The 19,070-nt window shown below is 36.1% G+C and overlaps 1 protein-coding gene across 4 annotated transcripts in view; it reads right to left on the bottom strand.

Annotated features, from left to right (window-relative positions):
* LMBRD2 (LMBR1 domain containing 2) overlaps positions 1 to 19,070 on the bottom strand; it is a 44,171-nt gene that overhangs the window by 23,164 nt on the left and 1,937 nt on the right. For all 4 annotated transcript variants that reach the window (XM_082724200.1, XM_082724198.1, XM_082724199.1 and 1 more), the window contains exons 2-7: positions 9,877 to 10,113; positions 9,521 to 9,618; positions 7,866 to 7,961; positions 4,348 to 4,515; positions 2,879 to 3,089; positions 698 to 772 (exon numbers count right to left, since the gene is read on the bottom strand). In XM_082724200.1, coding sequence (XP_082580326.1) covers positions 698 to 772; positions 2,879 to 3,089; positions 4,348 to 4,515; positions 7,866 to 7,961; positions 9,521 to 9,618; positions 9,877 to 10,050 — 822 coding nt within the window. In that variant the 5' untranslated portion in view covers positions 10,051 to 10,113. The remainder of the gene's footprint in view (positions 1 to 697; positions 773 to 2,878; positions 3,090 to 4,347; positions 4,516 to 7,865; positions 7,962 to 9,520; positions 9,619 to 9,876; positions 10,114 to 19,070) is intronic.

Genomic DNA, 19,070 nt, shown 5'->3' with positions numbered 1-19,070 from the left:
TTTTCCTACCTAAAATGAAGACAAATCACAACAAATCCAAGATGCTGAATGTTTAAAGGTGTGGTACAGAAAAACAAACATATATATGATTTGGAGTCATCTGCCCTATCAGTCATTCATTACTTACCTGAACTTGGGCAAGTTACTTAATCTCCCTGAATTGATCTCAAAAGATAGCAATGTAAGAGAAATGATGAGAGAACTTATTCTCATGACCATTATCTTAGCTGAAGGGAACACTAGCTAGTAATAGTATAATAGATTTAATGAGCAGCCCATTTTGGAATAATCATTTTGGAAATATATAAATAGCCCTAATTCAACCCCAATGCAGCAGAACCTTAATTGCAATGCTTCCTGTTAAATATCTGGGTTAAATATCTCATAGGGTCATTCAGTTTACAAAGTACCTCATATATCATAAAATGGCACAAAGGAAGTGAGTGAAAGAGAACATTGAGGCCCTAGTTTATTAAGGAGATATGCCTATAGTGACCACATTCAATGACACTTAGAAACTGTAAAGGTCCATCTCCATTGCTGAGTCATAGCAATTACTACACATCATTTACCATAACCTCTACATCTACATTTCAATGAAAAATATTGCCAATAATTAAATGTCAAACTTGTAATAACAACTGGAACAAATTCTAAGTGCAAATTACTACCGGTTTATGAGGATATGCTTAATTACCTTTTTAAGTATTGTATCCACACATTTTCTCAATGGGTGATTATACTTGATGCTTTCATTCACTTTGCGAACCTCCTATAAAAACAGTAAGAGGAGTAAAAATATTTCCATTTCTATACATCATACATTTCAAATGAGACTATTCTAGGTACTATATATGTTCTCACAAGTTTAATTCTAACCCAGACTACTCAGCATATACATGAAGCTCCATTCACTGAATAAAAGTTCTTAAGAACATAAGTAAAAATACATAGTTCTAGAATAGCAATACCTATACCCTGAGGTTTTTACTACTTTCTAAGATTTATTCCCTTATCAAAAAAAAAAAAAAAGATTTATTCCCTTATCATTTGCTTACTTGGCACACAAAGATGAGTAAACGTTATAAAAAAGTCATGAAGGACCAGAAAAACTGTGATGCTGTGCCCCTCCACCTTGCTTAGGAAGTTCAAATATCTCATTATCTAAAACACACTGAAGAAACCAGAGGAAGCAACAGGCAACAAATGTCACAAAACACCTCCTCCTTTCCAATGACTTATTTGTTCCACACTTGTTTATTAAGAACACGCTAGATGCCAGCAGTCACCACAATCCATGCGGGAGGGTGCGGTAGGAAGACATGATGTTACAGGTCTTTAAAGACTGTCTGCTGGTGGTGTGGTAATAAGCAATTTAGTGAGTATGAAAGCTATAAAGGTATAAAGGGGGGGTCGGGAGGGGAATCTTTAGAACCAGTAGTTCCCAAAGAAGAACAATATTCTATAATAGTAATGAATTTTTTTACAAAAAGTGAGCACCACTGTTTTAGACAAAAGAAATGGCATGTTCAAGGGCTGGGAGGCAAGAGAACTGACCAGGGTATTAAAAAGAACATTCTGATTGTAGAGGAGAGAATGGCCCTATGGGATACAAAACTGGAGGTAGGGAACCCATCTGGCATATAAACAAAATTATGAAAAAAAAAATACACAGATAACAAAAAAAAAATCACCTCCCTTAATATATGGAAAGTGCTTACAAATCAAGCGAAAATTAGGAAGACACATAAGAAATACTATTGGTCAATAAATGTCTGGAAAGCTAGTCAAGCTCACTAAAAACAACCACAAATTTTAAAAATAAGAACAGTTTTCTGGCAAAATTATATAGCCTCTTTGAGTGGTAAATTAGCAATACCCACCAAAATTTAAAATACGTAGACCTTATGAATAATCTGTACCAGTAGACATTGCTCCTGTTGGGAGCTTAGCTTAATGAGGAAAACAGACATTATTCATAAAGAAACGGTATGGAAAGCGCTGTGTAATCTAGCAGCGGAGGCCTTCTGATAAACTGATGACTTAAGCTGAGATACAAAGCAGGAGGAGTAAGGTCAGCCAACCAAAAGAGGGAGCAAGAATAATCCAAACGGCCTGTCTAAGGCTCCAAGCAGAAGTGCACAGGGAGTTTCAAGGAACCGAAACAAGTACAGTGTGACCGGGGGAAAGGAGGGTGAGCGCCTGAGCAGCACCCGATCAAGCCGAAGAAAAGCAAAGTGCTCCAGATGGCCTTAGTAACAGTTTACCGGAGGTCAGTGAGCGAGGCCTAAATGTGGGAATGACAGGAGAAGACCTGGGTTTTTAAAAGACGCTTGAATCATCACTGCATTACAGTTTTCTAGTATGAAATTGCCTTGAAGTTTTGTTGACTTGTTAGCACAACTCTGAATAGGAACCACATAGTCTGGTTATACATTGTACACAAAAATACTGTATTTTTCCTTAAAATTCTTAAGCTATATTATATAAAATTAAGTACTAAAATAGTTAACTATTGATATTTACTATACCTGTTATAAATTTAAGGTTCCTTTAAAAGTTCCTAACTTCTATGAAGTGTACAAAGTATTTGAAATATTGCTTATTTTCTTCATGTACCTTTAAGAGTAAAAGAGGGGAGCTAGTCAAAGTTCCCTAGATGACAATCATAATGTTGCACTGTTGAACAGATTCGCACCGAATCTTTGGTGGTTGGAAGATGGAGGGGACATCTCATGACGCTGAACAGCCAACAGGAAGTCGTGCTAATCGTCTGGAAATTCTGATGGACCACACATGACCACAGGATAAAGCCCACCAATGTGCTAACAGCAGCAGCAACCAACCATGACTGGCCGTAAGGTTTAAACTTGCATACCTCCATGACATCTTCTAAATTCTCTTCTGCATCTGCTTTCTCTGTCATCAGTTTGGCAGCCTTAAAATACGTTTTCATAAGTAGATAACCTCTTTTTGCTCCATTCCAGTAAGACCGAGGAATTTCTACCAAACCATACCCTAGCAACAACACGAGAAGGAACAGGCCCCACGTATTTGCAGCAGCTATCCCAATTGTCTGAAGCTGGTTCCTAAGAGAAAACATATGCAGATAGTGTGACAGATAAATTTTTCCAACAAACTGTAATATAAGACTAACCAGCATTAAATGATTTTTTGAGAAAACGGCCCTAAAGGATGGCTAGGATTTGATATGAAAAAAATTGTATCTTCCAAGCCTCAGCTACTCTTTTAGCAACAGCCAAAAGATAATCTGTGTGTTTTAAGGGGAAGTAAGAGCGTGACTGCAGAAATAGATTTTAACACAGGAAACTCTGCTTCCATTATAGTTAAAATTAGAATGTAGGATAATTCCTGGCAAAAAATATATGTATTTTGTTCAAAGAAAAGATACTTTTTTTCATTAGGGGCTACCTTATTCACCATTAAACAATAGAAGGCTGAAAAAATTTTAAAGCCTAAAAATTTTTTAACTTACTTTGAGGCACACCTACACAAACCTCAGGAATGCAATAGTGAGAATTATCACTTCTGCTCTATTCCTAATTTCTGAGATCTCTTCATATGTATTATATAGATCACAAGCATAATATAGATTTCAATTTTATTATTATGTCTGAATCTAAGGTCAGAGAGAAATATGCCCTCAAACTATAGTCAGAACAAAAGAAAAAAATATTCTCAAGTTCTGAGGCACTTAGGTGGCTTAGGCAGTTAGCGTCTGACTCTTGGTTTCTGCTCAGGTCATGATCTCAGGGTTGTAAGATCGGGCTCCACATGGGGCTCTGGCTCAGCATGGAGTCAGCTTGAGATTCTGTCTGAAGTCAGTTTGAGATTCTGTCTTTCCCTCTCCCTCTGCCCACCTCCCTCTCAAGTTTCTGTGCACACTTGCTCACTCGCTCTCTAAAATAAATCAATAAATCTTAAAAAAGAAATACTCATAAGTTCCAATGAAAAAGAAAACTAGTTATTTTGTCATATACAAAATCATACACCTGAACCTATATATTACATACACCATACACCTGAACACTGTATGTTAACTAACTGGAATTTAAATAAAAACTTTAAAAAATTCATAAGGGTTAACACAGAGCTATTAGATAAAGCATTAGTTCTTCATCCAATAGCTATATTTAAATATATTATTCCATTTTTTCTTCTTAGTAATAGAGATTACTTAGATTTTCTTTTTGGGGAATCTATAAAACACATGACTTAATATGTTTATCAATGAAATGTCTGTTTATCAGCATATGTGAGATAAAAATAAATTATAAAAAATGCAAATACACACAGAAACAATGTTAAGAAGACAACTTTTCTTACCATTCTAAGTGTAAATGTGGGTTTACAGCTACATAAATTAAAAATGCTCCAAAAATCAGCAAATAGGTGCCATAATAGATTGCATTCTCGATCAGTGCAGTTTTGATCTTTCCAGTGATGGAAAACCCTCCTGATCTTGCATATGACTGCATGAAAGGCAACAGAATCCTAGATAGTTGGAAAAAATATGATTAAAGAAACAGCTGATATGTCTGTTTAACCTCAAAATAGCAGGATTATGTGAACCTCAATTTCAATGTGCAGTTTTCATAAATAGGTATGATTTTTAATAATTATTAATAACATGAACTCTAATAGATGACTGAATATTTTTGTAATATTAAATTTTGGAGAAAGCAAAGCACATTTCTGGGGAGCAAAACAGGTCATAATGACCAGCAGACAGTACAACAGTATAAGGGACTTACAATGAATCTTTAAAAAAAAGGCTTTGAAGTCTTGACTTTGGACTATTCAGACAATGAGGAATCTTTTTCTTTATAGGGGACATGATCAAATTGAAGTCTTCTATAAACTGATAAGGCTTCAGCAGGAAGAATGAATTGAAAGGGAACAAAACGAGGACTATGTGAGAGAGGGTAAGGGGTGGAGATGTGATAAGAACCGGAAGGGGCGAAGACTGGCTGTGAATACACGGATTTGAAGTACTTAGGACACATCTCAAAGGAGCTGAAAAACAATCTGAGGGTTTTGAAGGGGCAGGGGGTGGGAAGTTGGGCCAGGCTGGTGGTGGGTATTGCGGAGGACATGTATTGCAAGGAGCACTGGGTGTGGTGCATAAACAATGAATTCTAGTACACTGAAAAGTAATTTAAAAAATTAAAAACATTTTTTAAAAAGGAGCTACACAGGAAGTAGTTGGCTATCCAGCTTCAGAATTCAGGAGAGAAGAGTGGAAACACAGATAAATTCAGGAGTCCTCACCACATCAGTGGTACTGACGTGACACTTGTAGATGACATTTAGAAGGGTGAATATGTAGAAGGAGAAGGAAAGAGCTGAGGCTGAGCCCGGAGAAAAATTATCTTTTAAAGGACAGGGAGAGAGGGGCGCCTGGGTGGCTCAGTGGGTTAAGCCACTGCCTTCGGCTCAGGTCATGATCTCAGGGTCCTGGGATCGAGTCCCGCATCGGGCTCTCTGCTCAGCGGGGAGCCTGCTTCCCTCTCTCTCTCTCTGCCTGCCTCTCTGTCTACTGTGATCTCTCTCTGTCAAATAAATAAATAAAATCTTTAAAAAAAATAAAAATAAAAAAAAATAAAGGACAGGGAGAGAAACAGGAGGAGAAGAAGCCAGCAAGGGAGACAGAAAGAACAGCAGAGAAGGATGGAGAAAACAAAGCATATGGAGGAGAAAACAGGAGAAGGAAGTATTTCGAAGTAGAGAGAGAAAACAATAATTAAATGCTGCCAAGAGGTCAAGTCAATGAAGACTTGTGTGTAAGAGGGAAGTGGGGCTAGAAAACAGGCTTCAATGGGTTGAGGAAAGAGTGAACAATGGGTAAACGAAGACAGTACATGTAGACAATTCATTTGAGAAGTTTGGCTAGATAGGATAAACTGTGGCACGGTCATATCAAAGAAGATTTTTCAGAAATGAAAAAGAATACTGATACACACAATACAACACAGAGGAAACTTCCAAATTTGTGAGCCCCAAAAGAGATGCAGAAAAACACATACCATACACCTCTGCATTTACAAAGCCCCAATTGGCAAAGCTAACCTATAGGGATGGATGTCAGAATCATGGCTACACATGGGAGGATATGCCTGGGAGAGGCTATGAGGGAAGCTTCTAGATGTAGCATAAACATTGTTAATGTTCTATAATATCATCTGAGTGCTGGCTATCCAGGTGTATTCACTTTGAAAAAAGTGAAACTAAACACAACCTGTCACCTTTCTGTACCAATGTTTACTTCAATAAAGTCTCCCTCCAAAAATTAAGCTGTGATGAGTAGATCGATGAGGTTAGAAGCCAGGAAGTTGGAAAGGGTTGCATTTGAGAGATATTTTTGGCTTTTTCTTTCTTTTTCTAAAAGGATGAGAGAACTCTGTATTCTTTTTGAAATGGGACGCTGCGAGTATAGGTAACAAGAGCTGAAGGAGATGGGTCCATTTCAGGAAGACGGATTTCACTCTGAAGTCACTTTGAGAGTGACTTATTCTTTGAGAGGAAGGGAAGAGGTTGGGTTGGTAGGTGTGCTGGTGAGAGGCTGAAAGAGCTGGCATCCGATGACTTCTAATTTCACTGTGAAGTAGAAAGCAAAGTTCTCTGCAAAGGGAAAAGGTGATTGATTCTAGGACATAAAGCAGAGAGAAAGAGCCACAAAGAGAATAGCAGAGGTCTAAAGTCTTACTATAGAGAAGGAAGAGCAAGAGGACTAGAGACACAAAGGAGGAAAGTCTGGCAATGCTGAGGGCCCAGATGAGTTCAATGAACATGAATTTACAGGGACACTACTCTACTCTACTGTGTGATTTTTCTCTTGCGATGTTCAGTAGCTTCAGTTTTAGAGCTTAGTTGCCTGCAGACTATCTGAAATGCTCAGTACATAGTGAATAATGTGCTTGGAGCACAGCAGAAAGACAAAGTTTCGGTGCACCTGGGTGGCTCAGTTGGTTAAGCCTCTAACTCTTGATTTTGGCTCAAGTCATGATCTTGGGGTCATGAGATGAGGCCCCACCATAGGCTCCATGCTGGGAATCTTAGGATTCTCTCTCTCCCTGTCCCTCTGCTTCACCCACCACCCCCTCTCTTAAACAAGCAAACAAAAAGACAAAGCTATAATGGGTGGAAACACTGGGAATACATCGGTGGCTACAGCTAAAATAAGAGCTATACAGGAAGGGTCAGGTAACAAGATGACCAAAGATGAGATCCTAGGGAACACAAACATTTAGGAAATGGGCCACAAAAATAGAACCCGTGAAGAGAATTCAGCAGGTTGGGCTAAGCAGAAAAACAGAAAACCGGGAGACAATGATGACCTTAGCAAGAGCAGATTCATATAAAACTGGGAAGAAGACTGAATTGAAGAAGGTCAAGAGAGAAGGCAATAACTAGAGGGGAATGGTGGAAGCAAAAATTTTTTCTTTCTGTTCTCTAGTTCTTGTTTCTCTGTTTTTTTTTTCCTTTTCTTTCAAGATGGGAAAGAACCAAATGAGCAGAAAATAGATATACAAATTTAAGCGGCCCCTGGGTGGCTCAGTGGATTAAAGCCTCTGCCTCTAGCTCAGGTCATCAGGCTCTCTGCTCAGCAGGGAGTCTGCTCCCCCCCCCCCCATCACTGCTAGCCTCTCTGCCTACTTGGGATCTCTGTCAAATAAATAAATAAAATCTTAAAAAAAAAAAAAAAAGAATACACAGATTTAAGAAAAAAATAAGTAACATTTGAATAAATTCTAAAATATGAGGATTCATGAAGAAAACATAATCTTTTTTTTTAACTTTAGCCAAAATTTTAAACATTTTTTTAATCCTTCACTGCCACTTACCATGTCAAAAATTGTGATGTCCAATACACTACCCTCCAGAAAATTGGCATGATTCCATCAGGAATGTAACTCCATGGCTTGAAACATGGATGTTGGCTGTTTAATAACAATTTAAAGCCAATTAATAAATGATGACTACTTAAATTACACAATTAATTTGTGCATGGCAAAGTTCATTTACATTAGATGTTAAATTACTGATTCTAACTTTTAAAATTTCATAGAAAACTTGTAATTCAAAGCTGACTATCAAACTAAAAAAACACACAGAAAGGAAACAAAACAGTTTGTTCTAGAAGAGGAATGCCATTTATATTTTCAACTTTCAGTATATTTTTAATTCTTGAGCAATAAGAAGACATAATGTTCACCTAATAGAAAATGTGACAGTCTTTAAGTGACAGTCTTTAAAAGTGAATGCATCATGAAACTAAATCTCTGATTTGATTGCCTTTAAAATACATACCCCCTAAAAAAAAGAAAAACAAAATAAAATAAAGAAAAAATAAATAAATAAAATACACACCCCATTTGTGGGTTGGTTATTTCTTAGGGAGGAGGGAAAAGGAAAAGGGAGGCCAAAGACATTAGGTGATTAACTTCTGAAACTGGAGCCCTAAAAATCAGTCACTGTAGCATAGCTCCTATGGAGAGAGATACCAGCATTTGTGTAATTCTGTTTGAATTTTCTGAAGATATGTGTATCTGACCATAGATTCTTTCATTAATATCATAAGGATATCATTTAGTCCAGGAACTTCCAGCAATTCACAATTGTTACTGATCTATATCCGATTTTTAATGTGCTTTAAAGGATAGTAACATCTACATTTCAAATTTACCCTTATTCAGGTTCAAAAAAAATAATAATAAAAGATGCATCAAGAAAAATGCACATATCACTTAAAGCACTGGTAAAATGATAAAATAGTCAACATTTCTCAAACTTTTTTACTTGGAAGTTTGATATGAATTTAACATAACCTTTCATAATTTAGCTTTGTTTATTCTCAGTTTAAAACTATAAATGATTTTGGGGTGCCTGGCTGGGTCAGCTGGTAGTGCCACTCTTGATCTTCAGGCTGTGAGTTCGAGTCCTATGTTGGGTATAGAGATTATTTAAAAATAAAATCTTTAAGAAAGTAAAAATTAAAAAAAAGCTATAATGATTTCAAAGGATGCACAATATGAAAGGAACATCCTACATACAGAATAATCTCCCTACCCTTTATTCAACCTTGTAAATAAGGCAAAGAGAAAATGAATGTCCCGTTTTTTCAGACCAGAGAGTGGCTGACAAGAAAAATAGCCACTGGAAGTCGCATTCTTAGTAAGAGCTAGAACAAGGGCTATCTCTTAGTAAGAGATAGAACGAACAAAAATCAGGTCTTCTAGAACTTTCTCCTTAACATCTACTAAAAGGCCTTGTGTACCAACAAATACTCAAAATGTATTTAAGATTTAAATTTAGATAGAACACAATGTAATTAAAAGTCTATTAGCACAGGACAGAACTGGAGTAGAGGGGATGAGCAGAGAATGAGGATCAACTTTTATAAAATCCAAATGGTAAGAACTGACAATGTTAAAGCAATGTTCTCATCTACCCTAGTTTTAAAAACAAACAAACAAACAAACAAACAGGAAGCAAATACCTGGGACCTGGGGTAGCAGTTGCGTATAAGCCCGTGATGTTGCTATTCTCAGGAGGGCTGGAGTTTGCAGCAGCATGCTTGCACCGGTTGTATATGGTCTAAATCAATGAACACATGGTTTAAAAATGAAAACCAGAAGGTTGTCAAGTACTTAAGGGATATGGGAAGGTATCAACCCACCCACCAATTACCTTCCTGGCTGTAATTTTTAATGATCAAATTCCTATAGTAAGATTGAAATACAAAATATTCAGTATAACCTTATATACTTTAGCTATCTTAAGAACTAACATATCTCAAATATGCTGTATGATTACAGTTGCCTCTGGATTGCAAAACTCAGTTTCACCTCTTACCGTACTAACATCCAGAGGCAGTATGAAGACGATAAGAAAGCAGAGATACCAAGCTAACAGTGTTCCGACAATTACAAGTCTGTGCTGTTTCTTGAAATCTCCATATCGATGAAGTAGGAATAATGCCAGAAAAAAGACAAAAACAATCTCGAGTCCCAGAGCTGCACCACTCATTATTGAATGTTCACTCTGACTAATCGAAGTCACTCATGTACAGATCTGGGTCATATCTGTAAACTGGAAAAGAAAAAAAAAAAAAAAAGCAGCATTAACAAAGGAAATAACCACTTGGAAGTGTCCTAAAAATTTGCTTATTAAAGTACTAATAAGACACACTCCTCAGTGCGCCCTCGGAGAACAGCGCCCAGTCACTCCCGTCTGCCTGACCTCCGGCCGCGCTCCGAGCTCACCGAACCTGCGACCGGTTCAAGAGCTCTCAGATGTCAGATGTGACCAGCAGAGAGCTCCATTCCCAAGCTCAAGAACAACTGCAACACTACCTTATGGGCAGGGCCCTAGAAGAGAGAGCCCAGCAGCACAGGGAGGCTCTGATGGCTCAGATCAGCACCAACATTGAACAGTTAATGAAGGCACCAAGTCTGAAGGAAGCAGAAGGGAAAGAACCTGAGCTCTTCCTCAGTAGATCCAGGCCTGTGGCAGCCAAGGCCAAGCAGGCCCATCTCACCACTCTGAAGCATATACAAGCACCTTGGTGGAAGCAGCTTGGAGAAGAAGCAGGAGATGCGATTGATGTCCCAAAGGATGAGTTTAGTATAGAATTAGGAACTTTATTCATTGGTGGAACCAAACCCCCTTAGGGAGCTACCCAGAGAAATGACACAAATCCTTTATCACAGGAGATTATATTGGTTCTGCCTCTGGCATACTAATAGACTAGAACTATCCTAACTCGTGGTTTTCCAGAGAATCCTCTCCAAATAAGATTTGCAGGCAGTAAGCAAAGAGTTGTCTTCTACCACTATTTCAGTTCTCTTTTCCTTTTTCTACATGACCATTCCTGGCCACACATACACATTAGTGTGGCTTTTATTGTGGAACTAACCTCAGCATGGCATTCTATTGCTTATATGAAATGGGGTATTTGTTTTGTTTTTGCTGTTTTCCTACTAAAGTTGTTTTCTAAATAAATATTTTCAAACAATTATTTTCAAAAAAAAAAAAAAAGTACTAATAAGTTCTTTGGAAAATTGTTAGGCTTTTACATTGAACTACAAATAAAAGGAAAAGGATAATTCCTATTCTCAAATACACATCTTATTTTTTTAAAGCCGATCTTAAAACTTTCACGTAAACTATATCTTCAGGAAAAAAGTTAACTTAATGAAAATTACACTACTTCTAAAAATATTATAATATAAGTATACTATATGAGAACAGTTTTAATGGTGTCATTTGGAGTTTGTTCCTTAGGTTATAAGTCCCAACAGAGATTTTATATAAATACACTACTGACTAGATCCTAGAAAATTAGATATTTTTAAAATAAAGTTTTCTAAGTCATCCATAACCCATTACTTAAAATATTCCAAAGGAGGGAGAGAGAGCATGAAAAAGAGCATTTGAAAGTAACATTTCCTTTGTTTGAAACAGTTTTATTTTTTGGTGATAATCTTGTCTAACAAATGTAACAACTTGAAATTCTGATTTATTTACTGCTTCACAAAATACAGTTGACCCTTGAACAACATAGGTTTGAACTATGTGGGTCTGCTTCTATGTGGATTTTTTTGATAAATAGAGTACTATAAATGTATTTTCTCTCCCTTATGATTTTCTTAGTAACATTTTCTTTTCTGTAGCTTACTTTATTGTGAGTATACAATATATATACAATGTATATTGAATCATTATGTTGTATACCTGAAATATAGCACTGAATATTATTATATTTCAAAAATACTCATATTACAAAATAAATATCAAGTTCATCCAGTAAAACACACACACACACACACACACACACACACACACACACACACACACATATACACACAGAGTTAATCAGCTGTTCTTGTTATGGCAAGGCTTCTGGTCCACTGTAGGCTATTAATAGTTCAGTTTCCAGGGAGTCAAAAGTTATACACAGATTTTCACCTGGACAGAGGATTGTCACCTCTAACTCCTGCATTGTCAAGGGTCAATTGCATACTTTCCACTTTCCATTTATCTATCTAAATCTTATTTTCTTTAAAGAAAGTTACCATTAAATGCAGAAGAATTTATCAATGATTATTGAATAAAGTCATACATGAGAATATTTTTAATTATAAATGCCAATAATACATCAGCAATGGTTTATCTCTCTACTCCTATAAAGTAATTTACATTTTTTTTAAGATTTTATTTGTTTGTCAGAGAGAGAGAGAGGGCACAAGCAGAGGGAGCAGCACAAGCACAAGCAGCAGGCAGAGGGAGAAGCAGGCTCCCCGCTGAGCAGGGAGCCCCATGCAGAACTTGATCCCACGACCCTGGGATCATAACCCAAGCCAAAGGCAGACACTTAACCGACTGAGCCACCCAGGCAACCCTAAAATAATTTACCTTTACTAACTGAATGCAATATGTTCTTTTCACCTTTGTAAAATCAAACTTAGGCATTTTTGTTTGTCTATGGACTAACTACAATATTCCAAGGAATTAATATCTCAACAGAGAAACAAGGCTGTGATGCAGAGTAAAAGGTGTAATCAATAAAATACTTCAAATCCACATCTCCAACCAAAACCAGTTATAAAACAAAGAAAGTTTGGGGTTTTAACTGGCTAAATTTAAATTCATGTAAGAAATATCCTTACATGGAATATCACAAACAAAAAACATACATAATAAACTATTTTCTTATTTCTTTATATTGTTGAAGTACTTTCTATTCCTCTGTGCATTTCAACCAATATTTTCATATTTCTTAAATATCTAAAATTGACCTCCTCTCATCACTAATCACCACATCCTGCCATTTTTCTTCAAAGCACTTATCCACCTAATATAATGTATGTTTACATTTTTGTCTCCCTGAAACCCCTTCCTCCCCACCTCCACCCACCTCACGAAAGCAGACTTACTCTTCAGTACTATATCCCCAGTCTCTAATATAGTGTCTAGCATAGAGTAGATATTTAAAAAATATTTGTTGAATGAATAAATGAATAAAAAACTTACTCTATACTTTGGTACATACACTATTTTTATTAATGCTGACTACAAAGGCAACATAAAATTCCTGCTATGATCTCCAAAATTGATAACACAAATACTTATTACAACTCAAAGACTTATTAAAACTGTCACTATTACTACTCAAAATTTTGAATTTCATATTCTATGAAAAATATCTATACTATCACAATAAGAGTAAGTCAAATCTTCTTTGTAAGCCAAGAAAAGATTAAGTGGATAGCTCAATGTAGAATGTGCTGATGACAACCATTACCTCTTTCAAGATCCAGCTTTTGAAAAAACATAATTCAATGTGAATTTAAATGTAAGGCAGTTATTGTTTGAAAATCCCTTCATGGTTTGACCTAGATATTTATTTTCCTGAAATCGTCCAGTCCAAGGAATATGATAATCATTAAAAAAAAGAAGGAGTATCAGAAATTACCAAGGAAATGCTAAAATATGGCGGAAGCAGATGATGGAATATTATTGAAGTGTAAGAAATGATATTTGTTAAGATTATTTCATAATGTTAGAAAATTACTATAATATTAACTGAAAAAACCTTCAATCCATATATTTTACATTTATTATAATACACATGAAGAAAACTAAGATAAAAGTGAAATATATGAAGACATTAAAAACAGATGGCAAGTCGTGGGCATAAGAAAACAACAAAATCAGTTATGAACTTGCTACTAGCTACTAATATTCTTTTACAATGGCCGTCAATTTTTTGGTCTGATTCATAGTGCTTTAAAATCTTGTAGATGAATAAACAGAATTATGGATCCTTTATTCTAGTAATAAAGAAATGATTTGGTTACATCTCTTCCCATTCTCAGTGTAACAGTCTCCTATTCCTGCTATAAACAATTCCTATAAACTTAGAGGCTTATAACAACACCCTTATATCATAGTTTCTGTGGGTCAGGTATCCAGGTACAACTTGGTTCAACTAAATTCCTCAAGATAGAAATCAAGGTGTCAGCAAGTTTGTGTTCATGTCTGGAGACTTTGGGGGAAAATGTACTTCTAAGTTCATTCAGGCTGTTGGCAAAATTCAGTTTGTTGTGTTTATGGGACCAGGACTCCGATTTCCTTACAGACTGTAGGCTGGCTATTACCCTTAGCTCCCGAGGCCTCTTTCCAGTCTTTGCATGTGGCCCAGAGTATCTCAGAGTTAGCAATGGGTTGTCGAATCCTTCTCAGCCTTGGAATCTCAGATTTTCTTTTCTACCCTTAGCTGGGAGAAAATGCTTTAAAGAGCTCATCTGACCTCACCAGGAAAATCGGAATAATCTAGTTATATCAGTAACCAAAGCTGTAGAAAAATAATCCCTCACTTGATTAAGGCATAGATATCCATGAGGGTCTATTATTCTGTTTATCAAACCATCTATTTCTGTTCAAGCTGAAATCAAGTTATCTTGCTATGACACAAGGTTAAGCCTGGGGTCCCATTAAATTGGAGATGAAAATTGGGGTTTCCCTAATCTGAGATGAGAAAATAATGGTTTTAAAGTCTGTATCTTTGACCTTGTACCTAAATACAAGTGAGGAATTATTTTTTTACAGTCCAAAATGATAGCACTTTCCTAGGTTCTTTGTGAATCTTATATCCTATAGCTTGTTTTGATTATTTCAACTGAAAAATTTTGTGTCCAAAGCTAAGTGCATCTTATCCTCCACCTGATCTAATTACTTCGATCTTAAATTCATAAAAGTCACTGTTAATTAAAATCTAATAAAAATAAAGATTAGACAACTCAGGTTTGGTTTATTGAAAAAATTCACCACAGGGAATACAGCAATTTGGCAATATATATCAAAGACCTTAAAACAGGTACATATCTTTTGTCCTAGGAATTCCTCTTCAAAGAACTTAAAGAAAACCCAAAATGTGAACAAAGATTTATCTATAATGTTACTTTTCATGGCAGCATTACTTAAACATGAAAACATAGAAACAACATTGTTTGTACTGAATAGTCCAGGAAGTCTTAAAAATGTCCTCCAGTCATATTGTTGTCCATTCCCTTTTTGCAAAAAGCAGCCAAGGGCTTCATAAATCACTAATCCTGTTAACCTGTCCATGACTCATGGGAGCAGGGATCTGCACTGAGTCTCCTGCACGTTGAGTCAAGGGCTACGTAACAGCAAAACTCAATTGCAGGCAGTGATTCAAGGAGGCTACCAGATTCCCCCAGCCTAGAGGAAAGGTGAGATCCACAGGGACTTTAGAGATGTCAAAAGGGACATGGTTGGGGTCTAAGGGAGTACACATATGAAACACATGCAACAAATATACTCCAAAATGCTAACAGTGGTTGTCATAAAATCGTAAAGAGATTATTTCTATTTTCTTTTTGTGCTTTTGTGTTTGTGTGGGCTTTTAATTTTAAATAATGAACATTTACTATTTTGTAATTTTAAAATTACTTAAAAATCAATGTAGTAATATGAAAGTGAAATGAGGAAATGAGAAATTCTGCTGCTGGTGTTAAACGCCTAAACTTACAACTATTTTAAAATACAAATGTTTTGTTATAATGTGGTAAACCCGCGATCCAAATCCCAATGTATAATTTTATGCAACTTAAGCAGTTAAGTGAGGATAAGTAATCATCTCACACAGGTTGCTATGAAGATCAAATGAGACACAAAAGTAAAACACCAAATAGGAGTTCAAGAAACAGAGCAGGTCCTCAAAAATGCTAGCTGCTCATCTCTACCTCCTTCATATCATGTGCTTCTAGAAGATAACTAGTTGCTTCAATAGTCTCAAAGCAAAGCTTTACACTAAACAGTTTCCTCTCCCACCATCCTCCCAAAATATGAATGGATACCAAATGCTTTTTGCTTCTCATTCTCTGTGGTTACCACAGCTTGGGCCCACCCTGATTCTTATAAAACAAAAAATGATCTTTGCTCCAAGAAACCGCTCCCCTAGCTTCTCTTGACAAATTGGGGTTACCTCTTTAGGTCTACAAGGTAGCCCAAACACCCCTTCAACTCTTTTGTAAAGGGACAGAACATATTTAAGAGCCATGTCAAGAAGGTGTGTTAGATACACCAATGTCATGTAGAAAGACAATGCCATTCTTCTAGTCACGTGACAAAATGGCGGTGGATTAAAATGGATCATTTGCTGACCTGCAACCATGCACAGCTGTGTAAAAATATTCTCAAGGGCAAAAGAGGAAATATGCCTCTGACCACAAAAGTGGTCCTTCTAGGAATTTTCCTCAAATATTAAAATAACGTGTTTAGGCTAACTGGCAAAAATCAAAGAAGAATATGCAAAAATTTGGAGGCAAATCAAAATTTGGTTCCATGTGATTAGAAATTGAAAGAGAAATTCAAAGCTATCATAGGTTGACCTTAACACCACAGCAGCAAAAGTGGATTTTACTCAAAATCAAAATGCCAGTTCATTCATTCTAATTTTAGTGTCTGATGTCCAGACCTAGTCTACCTTTCAGAATACTAGTTCTGAAAGTTTTTAAACACCGTAAAATCCAATTTAGCACCAATTATTACCAATTATTAAGTTACCATACAATGCCTTTCAAATGCTTTTCATAATTAGCTCATTAATATCACTGCCTTGGGGTACTGTTTACCAAGTACTTTACAGCTGGTAGTGGTTTTTTTAGGCTAAACACACTTTAACTTAACACTTTAACACTTTAACAGGTTAAGATAATTTTGGAACTTGAAGCATCCCCCACATATCTTCAAAAAGAAAGAAGGAAAAGACAAGGAAGGATGAAAGGAAAGACTTGTGGTAGCAACTGAACAAAAGAACACAGACAAAACTTTTGTCCAAAACTAAGGTTCTGAAGGTGAATGAAAAATTTCTAGCCAGAACCTCATGACATATGAGAGTCAGACTATGCTAACTTGAGTAGGTATCTTTATTCAGATATGTGAAATAATAAAAACTAGCAGACAACTCAAAATCTTAATAATGAAAAACCAAAAGTATCAGAACTACATTTGAGTGCTGTGAAAGTCAACAATTGTCTACTACTACCAAAAGAAAGTGAAGTCTTATGAATATAACCACCATCAGTCTCTGTTTAAGGATTCCAAGTAAAAGGAGGATTCAGCTTGGGATATACACAGAATACCACGAGAGAATGTGGTGCCCAGTCTAAAAATACAAAATAGTTGTATTTTGAAGCCACGCTCCAAAAATGAGCTGAGTTGCTAAACCAACCAGGTAAACTGAATTCCAAAGTGTGACAAGCCCTTCTGAAGAAAGACATGCACAAAGTGCTTAACCTTTGGTAAGACACGAGAGAGAGAGAAAGGGAGCAATCACGTAAGCAAGTAAGCAGAAAACAATTGGAATTGTAATGGTTTCTTAAAGATTTCAGATAAAGAGATTACAAACTTATTTTGATAATTAAAGGATAATCCTTAGAACCCTTCTTAATAAAACAATTTTTTAAAAAAGAACAGCTACCATTTAGTATGAGTTTACTAGATGCCAAGCATTACCCGAGCTCTTAACATACTTTATCAGATTAGACCGCACAAATCAGTAAGAAAGGACTATCGGTATCCTTGTTTAATAGAGGGGAAAAGGGTACAGAGGGAGCCAGTAGTTTGTCCACATTCCCTCATGGCCGATGAGTAGCAAAGTTGGGATTCAAACCTATTCATCCTAACTACTACTGGGATACTACAGTGTTGTTGTTGTTTTTTTTAAGATTTATTTATTTATTTGACAGAGAGAGATTACAAGTAGGCAGAGAGGCAGGCAGAGAGAGAGGAGGAAGCAGGCTCCCTGCTGAGCAGAGGGGACTCGATCCCAGGACCTTGAGATCATGACCTGAGCCAAAGGCAGCGGCTTAACCCACTGAGCCACCCAGGCGCCCAGGATACTACAGTCTTTTTTCAAATCCAGACATACCTTCTTAATGCAATTTAAATTGTTTAAATAATTTCTTCTGCTTGGCTTTCACAGTGAACAAATTAGAAACATTCTATTAGTTCTTCCTTTAGACATATCAAGATAGAATGATAGAAAAGTCATGTTTAATACAGAATTTAGTGAATTCTTTTCATCTCCCAGGTAAGAATGCTATATTACTTACAGGTAATATATGACTCTAATTTACATGGGGAAGATAGAAAAGAAAACACAGAGCAAATTAGAATAGGGAAAGTACCCTTCTGTTCTTCCTCCAATCTGTCCATCACAGACAGCAATAAACTAGAGAGATATAAAGATATACCTTAAAAATAATGGAGGAAAGATACTTTTGAAATTTAACTGGCAGGTAGAAACTTCTTGCTTTGTAATCGTTGTTGGTCTTTTGTTCCCCCAAGCTAACTAACATTTAAAAAAAAAAAAAAAAAAAACTAAAGAAATCTTTAAGATTTATTTCATGCTTTGATGGAACTAAAGAGAAAAGCACATCACTCTTCTATTTAAATAAAATCTCTTTTGTTGTATTTGATCTTCAAAAAGAACACTAATATACTACAAAATATACACATAGCTTACAGTGAAATGTAGTTTCCAGTCCTTTTTGGCCCCTCCTGTGCCCTTGTAATATTGACCATTTTGTCTCTTTTACAACAAACACTTTCCCAATTTACAAAGTTGCTCTGTATTCTACCTCAAGCCTCCAAAGAGTACTAAAAATTTCTCTAATGTCATTTGCAGAGATTTAAAAAAAATCGTAATTCATTTGTCCTAGATACTGATCTAGTAATTCTAGTTTCAGAAATTTAAGTTACACCTCTCATTAAATGGGAGGTGGGTATGCTTAATCTTGCTTCTTGAGAGCAAGATTGAATAAATGAAATTAACCAGGGGAAAAAAAATCCGTATCAGTAGGAAACACAATTTAATTCTTGAAGAGACCAGACTGCAATATCTATGTAGCTGGTAATCTCATCTCTTCAACAGACACGATTCCTTATATCAGACTCCCATGTACCAATTTAAACTTTTATTTACTATATAAAGAGAACAGCCATGATTAGAATAATGC

Source organism: Mustela nivalis (assembly GCF_964662115.1).
Source record: "Mustela nivalis genome assembly, chromosome: 3".
NCBI classification, from domain to species: domain Eukaryota; kingdom Metazoa; phylum Chordata; class Mammalia; order Carnivora; family Mustelidae; genus Mustela; species Mustela nivalis.
The sequence above is the reverse complement of the archived record's forward strand: the minus strand, read 5'-3'. Positions and strand labels throughout refer to the sequence as shown.